The sequence below is a fragment of the Crassostrea angulata genome, chromosome 10 (genome assembly GCF_025612915.1).
Source record: "Crassostrea angulata isolate pt1a10 chromosome 10, ASM2561291v2, whole genome shotgun sequence".
NCBI classification, from domain to species: domain Eukaryota; kingdom Metazoa; phylum Mollusca; class Bivalvia; order Ostreida; family Ostreidae; genus Magallana; species Magallana angulata.
In genome coordinates, this window is record NC_069120.1 from 39,505,687 (window position 1) to 39,523,757 (window position 18,071).

The following is an 18,071-nucleotide window of genomic DNA, read 5'->3' on the forward strand; positions in this document are numbered from 1 at the left end:
TCAACATCTGCAGTACATTATGAACATGAAGAACAATGTATGACTTTACCTCCCACGATATTGGCCCTGCCCTGGGGTCTTTACCTCTGTCTCTGGCAATAGAGTTTACAATTTACGGTAGGTAGAGGACTAAATGAAAATCATAACCATGCATTTAGTTTTTTCAAATATATTGTATGAGAGTAAAGAAGAAGGTTTTCTAAGATTAAATACATTTTTACTATATGCCAGATTGGCCCCACCCTAGGGTTGGAATGCCACATCAAGGGGCCATGAATTTCACAATTTTGGTAGGGGGCTTAAGGACATCATTATCATACATTGATTTTTTTCACAACATGTGTGGGAGTAGAGAAGATTTTGTGAAGATTAAACTTTTTTTGCATATTTGGCCCTGCCTACTTGTCCCGTAGGTGGTAGAGCCATTAATTTCACAATTTAAAATTCTTCCAATGCCATAGAGATGCTGCAAACCAAAAATAGTAACAATTGGCTCTGTAGTTTTCAAGAAGTTAAAAATGTAAATTTTTTGACAGACAACAATGATTGTTTTACTTGACAATAGGTCAAGGGACTCAGGTGACCTAAAAGAAAAATGCTGCAAAATTTTTCAATGCATAAATTATATATATGAGAACTTTGATTTGATTATGTAATGATTTTACTGTTGTACCAGAATTTTCAAAAACATTGGATCATTATAGCTCTAATTGGTATTTTTGTGAAATCATTCGATTTCGTGGTGGCTCAATTTTCATGGAATTCGTTGGTACCTCTCATCCATGAATTAACATCCTCCAGGAATTACTAAATTAGGATCATTAAGTCATATTTCTTTTTAAGGTATAACATAAAACACGAAATTACGTCCCCACGTGCACAAACCAGCTGTAAAATTTAAACAATTCACGAGAATTGGCCCCCTTAAATATAAATGATTCCACAGTATACATTGAGCTTGGTTGATATGTGGATACATGTTATGTTGAAAGTAAATATTGGTAACAACTTTGGTTATATATATATACTACACGCACAAGTCAAGGCATGCTCCACAATCTTAAACAAGACTTGAACTTTTGAACTTTAGTCTGCAAGCCAGTAAAAACTACCGGGTACATCTGATTTTGTATTTCAATTCACTGTGTAAACTACAGGATCGAAGGCCTAATAATTTATTTAAAAGTATAGAAATGATAGAAAACCACTAAGATTTATTCCATCTCTTGGAAATTTGTCTTGTTGATAATTTTTTTCTCTACAAAAATTTATTTGACAAACTGTTAACAAAGAATGTATTCAAGATTTGTTGATATAACATATTAATTAAGAAAGACTAGCTGTCACACAGAAAGAAAAAAAAAGATTTTGATTTCTCATTTATTCACTACAATGACAAAGTACTTTTTCATGCAATAGTACGTGGTTTTACAATCTCAATGCTTCAAATTTCAAAAAAGCCAGTAAAAAATTCAATTTGTGAAGACAATAACAAACAGAAATATAAGATGTTGAAATACCAGAAAAGTCATAAACCCAAAAACCTAATCAACACATATATCATCAATTAACAAATGATTGCCTAAATACTTTTAATGTATACTTATTCTTAAACCAAAGAATACCATTAATAATAAAAAAAAAATTTGACATACTTAAAACAACCGGTATTTAATAGGTATACACAGGAGTTCTATAAACAAACTACACATACACCACAACAAATTCTTCTATGAACAAACACTAACAGATAAAAGGTATAATATTAGAGATGTTGTGTGCCAGCATTTAAATACGGTAGTCAATAAAACCAACATCTTTTTGTAATACACCTGTGATAAAATATTAATATTCCTCAACCCAACCATCACAGTAAAAGAAAGTTTTTGAAAAACTTTAAAAAGAATTCATAAATAAATATTATCATAAAACTTAATTAGACAAACTTAACAATCTAAATACAGGTTGCATTAACATTAAAAAATGTGGCACTTCATTGTTAATTACTACAATACTATCTAACAATTACTGATAAAGTTATATTTTGCTTCAATAATAATAATTTTAAAAAAAACAACTTGGTAGTTTATTGCACTGAAAACTTAGTATCAGTACATGTACCAATACATTATAACGGAGGGAAAAAGAACAAGGAAAAGTTACAAGAAAAAGACCGTTCATTACGGTAGATTGCATGGCATTATACATTAAGTGAATGGAATATATGCTCTCTTTCTACACATTCACACAGCGTACAAGTGCTGCCTATTGTTTGTTGATGATTTGGATAATCCTTGTATCTCTCATAAACATACTTGATCCACTCTTTGTACAGAATAGAGATAATGTGATTTCAATATAAAAGGTGCAAGTGCTCAATAGATGATATGAAAGTTGATTCCTCCCTTTTTAAAAGCTTTTCAATCTAGATATTTTTAAATTCATTTAAAAGAGTTTGATACATATGTTTGATACATATCAGGATTTCAACAAAAACAGACATCAATAAAATATAACTAATTAAAAGATTTAATTTTTTGCTCTTTGAATAGATATGAAATTTTTCAAGCAATAACAAAGGGAAAGGGGGGGCTGGGGGGGGGGGGGGGGTTGTTGAAGATGAAATTTGCCCTTTAAATTGAAGAATGTCAATACATGTACATTTGTACAACAAATTTTAGTAAGAATTACAGTAATTCAGATTTTCAAACTACCATTTTCATATGTATTCTAATTTTCAATAGTTAAAATTTGTTTTCTGCTCAATAGAGTTTGAGATATTAAAAGGACTGACTGTAAAAAAAAATACATATGTAACTTGCACTGGGGTGCTGACAATTCAACTTGTCATTCTAAATACATTTACACAGCTCAATAGATCATAAAGAGGCTGGATAGTCAACAATACATGAAAGTCCAAACAATGCTCTTCTAACTCTTGATATAGGAACAGAACTTGAAAGATAAAAAACAACACAGAATGAAGATATTCATCGAGTGATCCACACACATAACTACTATAATTAACTTTTAAAACTTCTTCCAAGGCTACACATTCAATTTTCGTTAAGCCTAAGAGTCGAGTTTTCCCAGCTCGCTTGTGTAAACAGCCACACTTTCTGGGTCAAATAGAACAAAGTAGACTTGTTTGAGTGAACTGGTCATGCAGGTCACGAAGTAATTACTAATTGACCTCAAGATGATCTGTGCAGCTGTCTGCTTCGGAAATCCAGCACTGGAACAAGAAATGAAAACAATTTTATTTTAATTCATTTGAAAACAAACTACCGGTACTTTGATTGAAAAAAAAATTTCAAATACCACATTTATTTTTTTTTTTTAGTTTGCTATAAAATTAATTTAGTGTTTTAAAATGAGAGAGAAAAAAATCACATTGATAAAAACCCATAATAAATGGTATCAGTGAATACTGATTTATATTTGCCACAAATTTATAAAACCGTTTTCTTACAATGTTGGATTTCATTTACCTCTTTTTTAAAACTCCATGTACAACATATTTTACCTCTTTACACACAACATTTAAAAATAGAGAATCAAGCTGGTACAGTTCAGTGACCATTTCAGATGCGTTTAGAACAGATACCTACAATAACCGTTAATTGCCGTATATAAGCACTCTTAGAAGCTACAAGTCGGAGAGTGCTTAACAAGTCTTAAATCTGATTGCCCAAATTAACCCAACAAAGATATTCTTACATTTACCTGGTGACTGAAATGGTTTAAATTGCATCATAAACAATTTCTCAAATATGATGATAATGTATTTTTTAATAAAAGTAAGAAATATGGGAAGGTGGGTGCAACCTGTTCCACAAATAAATTACTGAAGGATTCACATCAAAATCACGTACTCCATCACTACTAACCCTTTTCCCCGATGCCCCCTTAGTAACAATTTTTAAACACAGGTTACGAATTCTGTTCTGTTGCCTATCACTACCGATCCTTTTCCCCCCTTTTGGACAAATTTCTAACCACAAGTTAAGAATTTTGTTCTGTTGCGCATATATCTTACCGTCCACTGCCTATTGAGGGGAAAGCAATGCTGGACAAATTCTCTTCCTCAGCAAGCATTAAGCAATTCTTAACTGTTTTATCTAACAACTGCATAGCATCATTTGTACTCCAAGTTGGGCCATTACAGTGAATAACAAATTTGGCAGGGAAATTGTGACCAGGGCACATGGCAGCTATATAAAACAAACACAACAGGAAAATATTGAAGAAAGCATATAGTCTGGCACCTAGTCCATTAAGCAGTAAAATACCAGTCCTATACAGTACAGCTCAGAATTTTAATCTGCTAATGCATCCTGTAGGCCAGCTCACTGAATCTTTTTTATTCTTATGAATAATTCATGCCATGTTCTGATTGGTTTATTTAAACTTTTGTGAATGCAATTTTATCAAATGCATTAAATTTAAGCTAACACTTGTACCGGTATTAAAACACAAATGCATTATTTTCATAACAAGATCTTTCTTTCCATACATGGACCTCCAAAAACTAAAGTGTTTTATTTGTAGAAAAAAGTTGGCTTACAATCAGAATGCAGATGCAAGACTGGCTGTGGGTTCCAACAATTAGTAAATGTCAAAATTTTGAGCTGTGCTGTAGGACTTTGAACACCCAGTGAAGCATGCGATGAAGTTATGAAGACCTAACTTACGATCCACTGCCTATAGAAGGAATGGCTATAGATTTGAGATTTTTCTCATCGGCTAGTTTCAGAACATTCTTTACAGCTTTCTCCAAAAGTTGCTGCGAGTTACCAGACCCGCCACTCCAATTCGGACTGTTAACATGGATTACAAACTTGGCAGGAAAATTTTGCCCTGGGCAGATTGCAGCTGTAAATGAGGCAGTGGTCAAAATGTTATGCTCCAGGAATGATAAAATACTGACTTAATATACATGTAAGTTTATTTTCAACAACACCTGAAATATGCTCTTATAACTATAGTTGTTTTTCATGCATGCTTCCGGAGTATATCATCATAAATATTAATTATAATAAAAAAAATTCATGCCATTACATATTACAAAACATACATTACACAGTTCTAAAGTTGTTACAAAATTGTGTTGGTAACTAAGTCATTTACTGTAAATTCCTCATTTTACGTGAGTATTCATTCCACAATCCCACAGTTTTGTATTCTTATTGTGAGAGTATTAAATCGGGATAAGGAACTATTTTTTAATTTCTTAAATATTATTAGTTATCAACTCTAAGAAAATAATAGCGAAGTCATTTAAAAAATTTTATGTGGTTATTAATTCCTCACGTTTAATTAGGAATTTTCAGTATTCATGTACTAACTTTTATTAAACAGTGTGTCTGAACCCATATAATTTCTATAAAACCTCATTTTTGCATAAATACCGGAAATCTTTCTTTTTCAGCATTAAAGCATTTTATATTTTCTCTTTTAATTGAATCAATTTTTTTTAACTGTAAATGCAGCTTGTTAATTTCCTTTTAAATTATTAAGTAACCTTTTTAACACTTAAAGAAACTTGTATTAATTAAATAATCATGTTAAAGTGTTCAGTAAAACTTGATTATTATGAACACTTAAAGAAATTTTAAATATAGTGAAGTTGTTTCATCAAGGTACTCTGATAAAATAAAATAAATGTTAACAATACCAATTTACTTCCACACAAATCTTTCAAATTACAATTCAATAGTTTTATGGTTTTGTTTTTAATGTAAATTTTTGAGGTTTTTTTTGGTATAAACATATGATTTCTCAATGAGGAAGTCTTGGAATTTTTCCCCATGCATTTATGGATTTCAATTACAATTACATGTAATTGACTGTGACTGGTATGTTTATTTTCAATAAAAATGGCCAAAAAGCAACAGAATTATCGTAATAACTTGGGACAGATTATAGTTTGTACAATTTAGCATCAGACTGCTTTTACTACATCTATATATGTCGCTATGCCCCCTTACCTCCTGCTGTATCTAAGTTTCCATGTTCTTTACTTAAATCATCTAGTTCTTTCCTAAAATCCTTGCCACCAGCTTTTTCTAAAGCTTGTCCTAGGAAATGACAACACAAAAACAGTTTATAGAGATTATATTTTATAGTTTCCAAGTTTTAAACACTGTATGCAAATTTAATATTACCAGAAATAAATAAGTAATTAAATTTACTGGGATATAATCTTTGTTGGTCAGTGAACATTAAATCATGTGAAGCCTGAAGGACTTATCAGGCTTCTCAGAAGATTTGTTTTGTATATACCGTACATGTGTATTTATCATAAATGAACTGAACTTCATTTATTTTACCACGATTGATAAACAAGTTCTACAACTTATTTTAATACTTATTTTAATATCTTTCATTGGCACAGATGTTAGTGCAGAGGGGTCATTGATGTGGGAGGAAGCCTGAGTGCCCAATGAAAACCAACTTGTCCAAGCTGGCGACCACTATACCCTTTCACAGTACCACTGTCGATCAGGGGGAACGAACTGAATCGCAGCAGTGATAACCCAATGCAATGCCCACTGCGCTACTTGGACACCCAAATTTATCATATTATACGAAGTACTGGTACTCCATATTGAGCACATTCACTTACCAACTTCACCCCCCATAAAGAAATTACTGCTGGTTGGATGAACAATGGCATCAGCTGTTATTTTTACCAAATCACCCTGAATAACTGTCATCTACAACAGAATTGTTTGAGTTTAGAAATAGGCTCTATTGCAGAAAACAACTACCAGAATTTACAATGTATATTGGTCAATTATTAGATTGTTATGCTAATTAAGCTTTGACAATATGGTGTTGAAATTTTGAATACTTTTCCTATAGCAAAGATGAAATGTTTGAATTTACTTAATACCAGTATACCGGTATATACTGTTAAACTTTACAAAGATGATAAACAAAATGAATAATTATGCTTACTTTTTGTCCAAGAAAGAGTTTCTTTTCCGATAAGATAGTGAATCCACCGGCTGAAGTAGCAGCCACAGCATCAGCTGAAGGTTTGAATCCCTGCAAGAAAAGCAATGATTACTGGTAACCGTATATTCAATAGAGAGGTTAAGATTTCAAACGTGTACGGGTATGTGTACAAGTACTATGGAAATCACCAAATTCTTCGCGTATTACATCATCAGTTTTTGTGACGACAGAATTTCTATGCATTATCTACACTTTTAGAGTGTAGCCTGCACGAAAGTACAAATTGTAGCTTTTACAACAAAAATAATTGAATGATGAGTCAATATGTTCTTATGATACATTGTACAGAATTTTAAACTTCATTTGCATGCAAATTGATAAGAAATATACCATTTACCAGTATTTGGAATAAATTAAATAAATTCATGTCACAAAACTGCCTTGAAATTTACGTACACGTTTATATCCTACAATCATGAAATCTCAACTGATAATCTACAATATCGTGTATGTGTAATTATAACACACATACCTGAACCTGTACACATTTTAAACCTCAACCTCTCTTATATTGAAACTATTCACAAATCAAACATTCAAAGATGTACAATATATATATATACAGGTATATCAAGTGGACATGTATTCAATATTTTTGGCCTTCTTTTCCGAAATGGCAATAGTTGCAAGAGAAGAAAATATCTCAAATACTGTCCAATGTCAGTAAAGACCTTTGATCATATGACCTTTGATTACCCAATCACAGTTTGCCAAGAGCTTTGGTTAAAGTTTGATGCACACATGTTGATGGCATGTTAAGTTTTAGTTAACAAGTTGATCAGAGATGTCAAACAAATATATTGACACAAGCTTGTGCTTCTAACTTACATAAAAAAATATGCATCAAATATTTTCATTGCATTAAATTTTACCTTTGGGGGTTTCAGGGCTTTTCCTTTAGCAGATGCTTTTCCTCCTTTGGGTGGAGAGGGTGGGGGTAGAGCTGCTGGGATGACCTTTGCCTTTGGCTTCTTTGCCTTGGAAGCACTGGGACCATCCTGGGCAGCAGTGGGGGGCTTCAACTGAATCCCTCCCCGCTTCCTGTGGAGAAGCTCATGATGTATCCATGGCAACACTCCTCCAGAAGCAATGGTTACATGTTTTAAAAGCTGAAAAACATATTCATCAATTTTTCTTTGTGTATACATGTATATACTTATGCATGTATGTTATCAAGTTAAAGTTATCTTGAATTCTGATGAAAGTTTGCAGGCAATATTTGATGCAATGAAAGATGGTGAGCACAAAACTATTACATGTACATGTACAAGGAAATCAGTTTAGGAAAAAATTGTGAAAAATCAAATGGCACTATATATATATATATATAAAACTACATTCAAACTTCATTTTCTTGGACAATAGGGTACAGAGAAAAATCTTCAAGATATCAAAGGATCTGAGATTTAGAGATCAAAATACTTTTAATTTAAAATAAAAACAGTAGAGGAAACATTCTGTTTCATTAGGTACTTAATATACATGGATACCAAGATGACTACAGTGTATGTTTGAGCTAGATATTGAAGTTCAAATGTACACAATTACCTGTTTCAATTCTTCGTCATTAGCTACTGCTAGTAAAATATGCCTGGGAGTCACTCTGCCTTTTTTGTTATCTCTTGCAGCATTGCCAGCCAGCTCAAGGATTTCAGCTGTAAGTATTGTTGAAAATTGAAAGAAATATACCCGGTAGTTTTTATTTCAATTAGTTATTGAATGATACAAACAATAGATACATAACATGAAAGGTAAATTCTGCGAATAGTCAGGAAACTTAACCATGGACCCCTGCATTTCTTGTCAGAACCCCTAGAGCTATAAATCCAAGCAGATATGTGTTATTATTGTGTATTGAACCCAAACTACTACCGATAAATGAATTTATGCTGTTTAAGACCCCCAGTCCTTCTCTTTATAAGCATTCCACTGTGTCGTAACAACACAAAGAAGTGTCCCTATTGGTGGAAAGGTCATTGTCAGAACTATTGCAAAAATGGAAAACGTTAAGATCCGCGCCTCCAAGATGCTGATCAACCATCTTCCCTTCGTTATGGGCGTATTGGCATAACCCACTAAAGTTCACCCCCTGCTCTAAAACTTATATTGAAACTGGATCACCTATCCAACCTTTAAGTATATTGAAAATGCAAGCACAATACCCGTCAGATATTCAATGACAGCTGCCATATACACCGGAGCACCAGCTCCAATACGGAAATGATGGGTCATCCCTTTCAGATATCGCCGCATTCGTGCAACGGGAAAAAGCACCCCCGCTTTTGCAGATTTGGACGTGGGCTTCTTCTTCTTTGCACCTCTGGCTGACATTTTGCTGCACTGTCAGCAATACCAGGTCAATCAATGTTTTTAATATGTGTGTTTGTTGACTTTACAAATGCTAACAAGTATCGGCATATCAACAGGAAGTCGAGCTGTACCAACGACGGTTAAAATAACGCCCCCTGTAATTTGCCAACACGTTTGTTCTCATTTGTTCTGGGACTTAGCAGGCCTTGCAATGTGTGAATTATATAACTGTCTCAATTCCTTTAACATAAGTAATTAACTGCAAAAATATCTTTCTTTATTAAATAAATACACGAGTACTTATGAAACGAGGGAGTTAACAAGAATAGCGATATTTTACGGTGCGCACCGAGCGACGTAATAAATATTAGTTTAGACTGGCAATTCCCAGCTCCAAGTGAATTTTAAGTCTGAAAACTGACGTTAAATTTGTCTATTTTTTTCATTTTCGATGTAGATGAAAATTGCAAATATATATTGGATCTCCCATGATTTGCAATGGTATATATGATTTTTATCCAACGAGTTTTTTTTGTTTTCTATTCCCCTCTCTTTCAACAAATCCTGGATCCACCAATAGTTTATTGTAAATAACATGGTACATTGAATGAATTATTAGCTAGGGGACTAAGTGGGCATTTAGATACTTTTCACATATTACAATGTACCAGGATTTAATTCCACGACCCCCACCCTCCGCCTCACCCCACTCGAAATATTTTTTATATAATGTTCCTTTTTATTACCATTAGATTTCCACAGAAAGTACTCAATGCAAATAAAGTTCGGTTAAAGTATACATCGGATGTGCACGAATAAGATGGATATTCTGAAATCTTTTACCCAATTTTGTTATGAATATCTAATCATTCTGAAAGAAATACACAGATTATACGAATTCCCATATGCCGTTATAATGTTTTACTATTGCATATCATCCCAAATAGTCCACTATTATATTCATAACGAAGTGGTCAACTTAAAGCAACCCGCCATTATATTTTTACACGTCTTATGTATGCAGTCTGATTACCCCCCCCCCCCCCCCTTCTTCTTACACCATGTTTTACAGTGAGGCGAAAGGTCAAACAGTAATGTTAAGACTGAACAAACAAAAATTTACTTAAGCTTGTTGCTACATTAAAGATACTGGAATGTTTTTAACTGGTTAACTTTCAAATCATCTGTACAAATATGTATGGAATTTTTTGCTATAAATGTTTGTGAATATGTTTGTATTTACATGTATGTATTACAGTGTAGATATCAAACTGCTGTGCAAATTTCATTGACCTATTTATGCTATGTATATCAGTATACCTATTATATAATATATTTGTATATAGGGAGAATTAATAGGTGGTCCAAGTTCTGAACTTTTGCCCAAACCCAGTATTATATTTATACGATCACAATATTTTCAAATCAAATCCAATCAAACTTTCACTGATTAGTACGTAACTACATTAGTCAACGTTTTAGACCAGAAGTGGAATCATTGAGATTACAACTGAAATTGAAATTTACTATTCTCTAGATCTTTTTTACGTATTTCATAGAAAAGTGCCATTTATTTAGTTTGTGGAATAAAAAAATATCTCTAAAATGAAATGTTTCATAATTTTTGATTGATTTTTGCTTCAGACTTTTAGTGTACATGTATATTGATCTGAAAAAAAAAAGATCCCTTACAAAATGCATGATCAATTTTTTTAATCACGAAACATGAAAAATGTAAGTGCATGCATGTCGTTTGAAGGGGTACGGTTATGCCAAAATGTACCTATATAGTTCTGGTGTGCACTTTATGCAGATAAAAAAATTTACATACAGTCTCAAACTCTCAATTTTAAGGAGACTGGGTGGTCTACAAATTACCCATCAGGCATCAGATCTACATTTGATTTTGAGATACGACTTATTTAACTATAAACTATTGTTCAGTAAAGAAAATTCCAGTTTCTGAATCTTTGAATTATTTTTTTATTTTATCACATTTTTAAGCAAGGCTCTTCTTCTAAATAGATAAGACGACACGTTGAAATTTATATTAACATACATAAAATTGCCTGGTCATGGGTCGATACTTTTGGTATAATTATGTATATGCTAATATATTTCTAAAGATCTATCAATCGTATGCAATGTTTTATGAATGACGTATCACTTTGGTCAAGCTGTGTATGGTTATCTTGTGCTATATTTTCTGTAGTTTTCGCTCATTACTTAAGACATATATTATTTATTCTTTTTCGTTTGGAGGTTGAAAAATACTATAAAATTGCCATTACTATCAATCCTCCTTAATTTATTGTGACTCTTTGACAAGAGATGTAATTTGTACTTGTCTCACGGCAATAAACAACTTTATAACAGTTGCCATGTATAATGTACAACATCTTCCGATACATGTATATAGATATGAGAAAAATCCCCGACTGGACTGTTCACCCTTCACATACACAATTCTGTATATATAATGTCGACACGTCGTTGTTTGATTATCTCGATTTCATAATTCAACCTCTAGATTTAAGGTGTTGCAATGGGTGCATTTTATATTTACATCACATGACGTCGTCCTAATTATTACGCATTTGAACTTTATACACAAATTCACCTGTTGACCTCCTCCTCCTCCTGCCCCCTTCATTAAAGAAAATTGGTTAACTCCTGTAATTAAGGTACCTGTTAATAACATTAGATTAGTGCACTTTCAAGTGCTACAAGGTTTTATGCTGTATTTATTTTATTGATTTTTCGTTTACCTCTTGCAGCGAAAATGTCAATGTGCGTCATAAGTGCCAATGACGCATATTCTCAAAAAATCCAAACGAAAACAAAAAATACGAAAAAGTTGAAAAACTGTTTAAGGAATAAGGAATCATTCTGGCCGGGGCATGATGAAATCCAATTAATCCCGAAGGGCTATATGACAAATTTGATCACGCCCCAACCGAAATTATCACCTCATAATATTCAAAGAATGATTCCTTATTACTTATATTCATATAATTTTCAGCAACTGTACTATTAAATATTTGAATATGATTAAGCAAATCCCACTTGCGCCCCAATTATACGTCATTTGAATCTATTGAACTGTAGAGTACAAATCGACACGTAGTATTATCACAGGCAAAGACGCTGAAAAATGTAAAGATAACGAAATAAATACTTGTATCTTTCTGCTATATCAGCGCAACCCTCTACATACTAATTAATCACGAATAGATGTGTACCATTAAATGGTTTTGGTATATTTGGCATCAAGTACGTTTGCACACCTTCGTTAAATTCTGGGTCATACCGGTTTATATCATTATGACAGAATACTAAATACAGATTTTTAAGTTTAAATACTGAAAATTCTCTGTTCTACGAATTTACCCAGTAATATTACGAATATAGGTTTTAGCATGATTTGAGGAGGGAAACATTTTTTATTCACCGGGAAGTTATTCAGACGATGCAGTGACCCTGAATGTGGCTCGTAGACTTAACCACATCACACTGTGTCAAGATGCGTGGGAAGGCGGGGTCATGAGGTCAAGTTGTTACATAACAACGGTCTTGGATTTTTTACCAGTCTGCTGATCCAGTGATCTTTCAAAGCAAAAGAACGTGCGTTCTTTGAAATGATTATCTTTTTCGCGGTGTGCCGTTTTGCACTAGGTAAATTGTGTAAGATTGGGTGCAGTTTTCTTGAGATATTTTCAAATTGATCTTTACCATTTATGTTAACAGGTTAAGATCATCTCTTAGGGTAGTTATCAGTTCCCAAAATACGATTAAACAAACCGTAGGTAACAACAGATTTTTGGATAAAAAGTTGTTTATTGACCAACTTTTAACGTATATATTGTTACATAAACATGTTCAGGTTTAAAAGTGCATAAGAAAACAAATATGGATAAATTGATCATTTTCTTGTCACTGACAGTTTGTCAAAAGAGTAAGAAAAAAGGGAACAACCACAAATAATACGGAAGACAAATGAATATTTTGAAAATTAAACACGCATCATTCACGGAAAAAAAATATTTCCGTTGTAGGCAGGACTCCGTCATAATAAGTTATGGTGAGAGTCGATCCCTGAGGTAGATTGTAAGTCACGTGGAGAATAGGAAGCAGACGTCAGTAGATTGTAAGTCACGTGGAGTAGGAGGCAGACGACACATCTAGATGTTGAACACGATACTGACGACAACAATAATGGTAAGTGTCAGCAAAATGGAGAGAATGGATATAACGCGGACGATTTTACCCAGTCTTTTGCACTTGGCGGAATTTCCTCTGATGTACTCATTATCTGCTTGGACTAAAAAAAAAAAAAATTAATGTCAGAAATGCATACTATCTTCATAATAAGAGAGAGATAAGTTGCCGTATCCATGAGATTGTTTAATATTTTATTTACATAAATTGCCAAAAAGTAGATTCAATTTATTAATTAGTATTCTGCTATTTACATTTCGGCAAGAATACTTCTTATAATGAGTTATACTGGATAATAATGCAAAATGTTTTAATTGGATGAAAACATCTTTTTTTTCTACTGATATAACTGAAAGTAAACTGAACAAAAGTAGACTTCTTCAACCAGACACCTATTTCTGTCAGCACAAAAACAATAACCTGTTTCTTCTTTCGTGCAAATTTAGTTCAAAACTCAGTTCAGATAGTGTAAAACAATTCATCTCTGTAACCAAAGATAATTGGCAAGCAATAATTAGGAAGTATAACGTTCGACTTTAAGTATATTCACGATAATTTATATAATGCAATCCAAAAACGCAACCCAAAATAAAAATAAAGACTATAATTACACCCAAATTGTTTTAAACGTTGGAGGATTAATGATTGATTCCCCATACACCGCCCTTTTATTTACCAATTTATCTTTTCATTTTTTTAGGGGGTGAATGACACACTAGTGATTGAATGAAAAAACGTTTTTGAATACCATCATGTCTCGTTTTTAAGCCAGTCATTATTAGAGCCAATGCAAGCAAAAAAAGAGATTCTTTATTTAAAAGTGCAGTGTGGATAATTATGACTAAGAAAGAAAATATGGGGCATTGCAAAACATGGACGCGACAATTTACACAAAAAACTTTCGCATTTAGTAAATATTTGATAAAATATAATATTACAGACATTGCAGAGTTAAAACCGTAGAACTACGTGGACTGCATGCCTCTTTAACATTAAGGGGGCTGGATGACCGTGGCCATTTCTATATACTATATTAATCTTCTTGAGAAGAAGACCTCTGTATAGAGATATAGGAAAGTACATAATTATATTTCTTCTTTACGTACTAAAATACAATATACTCATTTATTTAAAGTACATCTAGTTTCATCTACAGGGTAATTTGGGGACCATCAAGTTCTCATTAAAGAGATCACGTGTTTTTTATCATTAAAGTTTATAATATGTACAAGTATATGCACACCCACATGGCCGCTTGTTTTTTGACGGGGGATATTAGGAACAGACATAGAAGGGGGCTGCATAAACAGATGATTAGCCAGCATTTTGTCTAGTTATATGGACACCATTCTATACACAAGGTAATGAGGCAATGAACAGCTAAACCCTTTGTTTATATAGTTCTCCTTGATATATATACACGTGTTGGTAATTATATACTATGGTCTAATGGATAAAAGTAAATGTGTGAGAGAGAGAGAGAGAGACAGACAGAGAGAGAGAGAGAGAGACAGAGAGAGAGAGAGACAGAGAAAGAGAATCTTTTATAAAATATCTTACTTCATATTATGATGTATAATTAGTTTAAGAAGAATCATTAAAGATTTTCAACTAAACTCTCCACCAAAATAATTTTTCCAACTAAACTGTCCATCAAAATTTTTTATATTTTTTTCATTTTAATGGTTATGACTTGCTCATTTTAAAATTTGGCGAACAGCTGTGTACACAATTATCGGCATTCATTGAAATGCAGCTTTTTCTGAGAAAACCAATTTGATATTTTTCATTCTCATAAAAATATGAAGCCTTGATATTTTCCTCTGAAGATAGTGACTGGTGATAGAGATTATCTCCAAAATACGTTTTTTCACCTTTTTGTTATGATCCAAAAGCATACATCTAATTTGCACGTAATTTTTTAGGATATGCATCAAACGCGATTGGCTTCTTTTATATCTAATAGAGTAAAACCACAGCGTGTTTCATTGACGAACGATGTTTACAGAGCCAGTAAACAATCAAAAACTTTTGAAGATGAAAAAAAATATCTTACTTTATATTCATCGCTTGTAAAATCTTCCTGTGCAGGAAGTTAGAATCATAATAATAGTATTCTTTTCTTTTTGGCTGCGAAATACCTTCCCTTTCCAAACAGAGGAATGGCCCAGTTTTAAACGATCATAATTAAGAAGTATAATGATTTGCAGGATGGGGTTTTATTTACAGTTTACAACTTTATGGATATACACAGTAAACCGATACCCAAACACTATCTCCATTCCCAGTGAGCAGGTGCCCCCTTTACGATATGGATGTTCGCAATGTCTACAGACAGTTCAATAGTTAAACCAAGCCCAGTCGCTGCGAAACTGTATTAATCCCTATCTCTATTAGATCAAAACCGATTACAAGCGATTTGGTTCAGGAGTGAGATTTTTTCGTTGCCGTCCGTTTTTTCCCCTTCTTACGTTTATTGTTTTGTTCTTGATATCATCGGGTGCCCTGACATGCTTGCGTGAGTAAACAGAAAATAACCTCCCTCCCACAGAACATTGGATTTATATGGCCCATTATCAGCGCCAGTTTTAAAAAAGTTTTATGAAAAAGTCAGGGCGAAGAAGTGAAAATTTATGCTTCGAGCAGATCACATATCATATATATATTCTTTTATTTGATTTTTATTCATTGACTTTTTTTTCAATATTTCCTGTTTCCTATTATAGGAATTTTCAGAGTAAAGTTTGTCGAATCTTTATTTTACATTAATTTTCAGCGAATATTTTAAAACGAATGTTTGAAAGGTGAGTAAACCATTGAGCGTATTTAAACGACTACCAAATGTCAAGTAAAAATGCTCAATCAGTGCTTAACACTAAATTTTAAACAAACTCACGTGCTTTTAATTAGCTTGTCGGCTTTCTTCGTCTTGCCAGAAAGAATGAGTGTTTTCATTTTCTTTCTATCTTTATTCCAATATCTGTCAATTCTGAGATTTTCTTTTGTGCTAATGTTATTGCAAGAATGTACACCATCAAGAACAATTAATCTAAGTCCAATTAACCCAATGTCGTGTTCTGTCAAAATATCGAGATAACTGGGGGTAGACGATAATTAAAATAGAACATAGCAAATTCAGTGAGCGAGTTGAATTGTTATCTAGAGCACGTGTTGAGGGGCAATCAACATTGTTCTTCTTTTTGTCTCACAGAGAGAGAGAGAGAGAGAGAGAGAGAGAGAGAGAGAGAGAGAGAGAGAGAGAGAGAGATTTGAAAATATCATGAACATGTCTAATACTTTCTTGATATAACGTCATCTACTTACTTGCCATCACCATGGCAACGATGCCGGTCAACGGGTTACAGAATACGGTCGTAAAGAGAGCTAGCCAGAGATAATTCGGTGGTTTACTTTCCAATACTGGAGTGTCAAAAGTTTCCCGATTTTGATTTTCAATTGCCCTGCGGGCCTCGTTATAATAATCCATTCCATTTTGTGTCGTCTGCCCGGCTTCTAGTCCCGAACGTACACTGGCCGTAGATGGAAGTCCTTTTTTGATTGAACTTTTTGCACTGGTGTCAGAGTCCTTTCGACTGGATGTCGACGATTCTTGTCTTTGCGTTTTGGGAACACTTCTGCCCGGTGTTTGTTTACTACTAGAGCTCTGTCGTAGCTCAATATTTGTCGAGGAATCCCCCTCCATCACAGTTGCATACGAGCTTGAAATTTTCCACACCAAAAAAAATATCACTCAAAATTTCCTCATCGTTGGACAGTATCACAATTTTTGCCCACGTTTAATCGACGAATCTTACGCAAACTTTTTTCTCTCCTTATCGTAAAACACGTAAAAGTGGCCGTATATCATAAAAGCATCTCATCATCTACGTATTACATGTAAGTCTGATATCTTGGAGGGAAGCGCGCGAGAGACTGCCTGTTGTCCCGCGAGGTGCTTCATAAACAACGGAATCTTATAACAATGTCCAGTCTCTCTCCCAAACGAGCAGCCACACTCAGCTAGAAGTGATGCACGGTCGTGGAGCGATGTCCAGATGCCCAGTACCTGAATTTGATGATCTTTCGCCGTGTGATTATATCTACGTGTTGCTATCATGATTGAGTGTTGAGTAATGGAGTAAATTGAATTCGTTTGTTACATGACTCCTGGGTTCTTTTTTTATATTTTCTTCTCTTTATTAGAATAATGCTGAGTCAGTAAAATCTTGATCTGTCTATGCAGTTTTTTAAAAGCTTAGCGATGTTGGATGTACTGAGCCATAGAACAAAATGCGGAGTACTAGCAATAAAAACACTGAAATGTTTACTCAACAATTATTCTACACTGCATTTGTGCACATGCAAATACAATATTAAATCATTCGTAAATCCTTCTCTCAGTTTGATTAGCATTATATTTTTTCACGTGGTTCTGCAATTAATTTCTACACGATTTCTCGCCACATCCAGCGATTCTACATATTAATTCAATATAGTTTGCAAATCTCCACATGCTTGTG

At 33.4% G+C, this 18,071-nt stretch overlaps 2 protein-coding genes across 3 annotated transcripts; both read right to left on the reverse strand.

Moving 5' to 3' along the window:
* Positions 1 to 1,366: 1,366 nt before the first annotated feature.
* LOC128166784 (core histone macro-H2A.1-like) lies at positions 1,367 to 9,482 on the reverse strand. Of its 2 annotated transcripts, none has more exons than XM_052832164.1 (8): positions 9,186 to 9,482; positions 8,572 to 8,678; positions 7,896 to 8,132; positions 6,964 to 7,053; positions 6,629 to 6,719; positions 5,991 to 6,080; positions 4,040 to 4,214; positions 1,367 to 3,235 (listed from the first exon to the last, which is right to left on the reverse strand). In XM_052832164.1, the coding sequence occupies exons 1-8, from the start codon at positions 9,352 to 9,354 to the stop codon at positions 3,073 to 3,075; spliced, it is 1,122 nt and encodes a 373-aa protein (XP_052688124.1). In that variant the 5' UTR covers positions 9,355 to 9,482; the 3' UTR covers positions 1,367 to 3,072. The 2 variants fall into 2 exon arrangements, with proteins under 2 accessions (XP_052688124.1, XP_052688123.1); XM_052832163.1 differs by lacking the exon at positions 4,040 to 4,214 and adding an exon at positions 4,695 to 4,875 and having other exon boundaries at positions 9,186 to 9,481.
* Positions 9,483 to 13,150: 3,668 nt separating this feature from the next.
* LOC128166724 (uncharacterized) lies at positions 13,151 to 17,602 on the reverse strand. Its single transcript, XM_052832047.1, has 2 exons — positions 16,876 to 17,602; positions 13,151 to 13,654 (listed from the first exon to the last, which is right to left on the reverse strand). The coding sequence occupies exons 1-2, from the start codon at positions 17,252 to 17,254 to the stop codon at positions 13,515 to 13,517; spliced, it is 519 nt and encodes a 172-aa protein (XP_052688007.1). The 5' UTR covers positions 17,255 to 17,602; the 3' UTR covers positions 13,151 to 13,514.
* Positions 17,603 to 18,071: the final 469 nt, after the last annotated feature.

Coding starts and splice junctions, on each gene's coding strand:
- LOC128166784 (XM_052832163.1), bottom strand. CDS start 9,354: ATGTCAGCCAGAGGTGCAAAGAAGAAGAAGCCCACGTCCAAATCTGCA. Junction 8,133..8,571: donor ATGACGAAGAATTGAAACAG/GTAATTGTGTAC, acceptor TATGTTTTTCAG/CTTTTAAAACATGTAACCAT. Junction 6,081..6,628: donor CTTTATGGGGGGTGAAGTTG/GTAAGTGAATGT, acceptor GTCATTTCCTAG/GACAAGCTTTAGAAAAAGCT.
- LOC128166724 (XM_052832047.1), bottom strand. CDS start 17,254: ATGGAGGGGGATTCCTCGACAAATATTGAGCTACGACAGAGCTCTAGT. Junction 13,655..16,875: donor CGTTGCCATGGTGATGGCAA/GTAAGTAGATGA, acceptor TTTTTTTTTTAG/TCCAAGCAGATAATGAGTAC.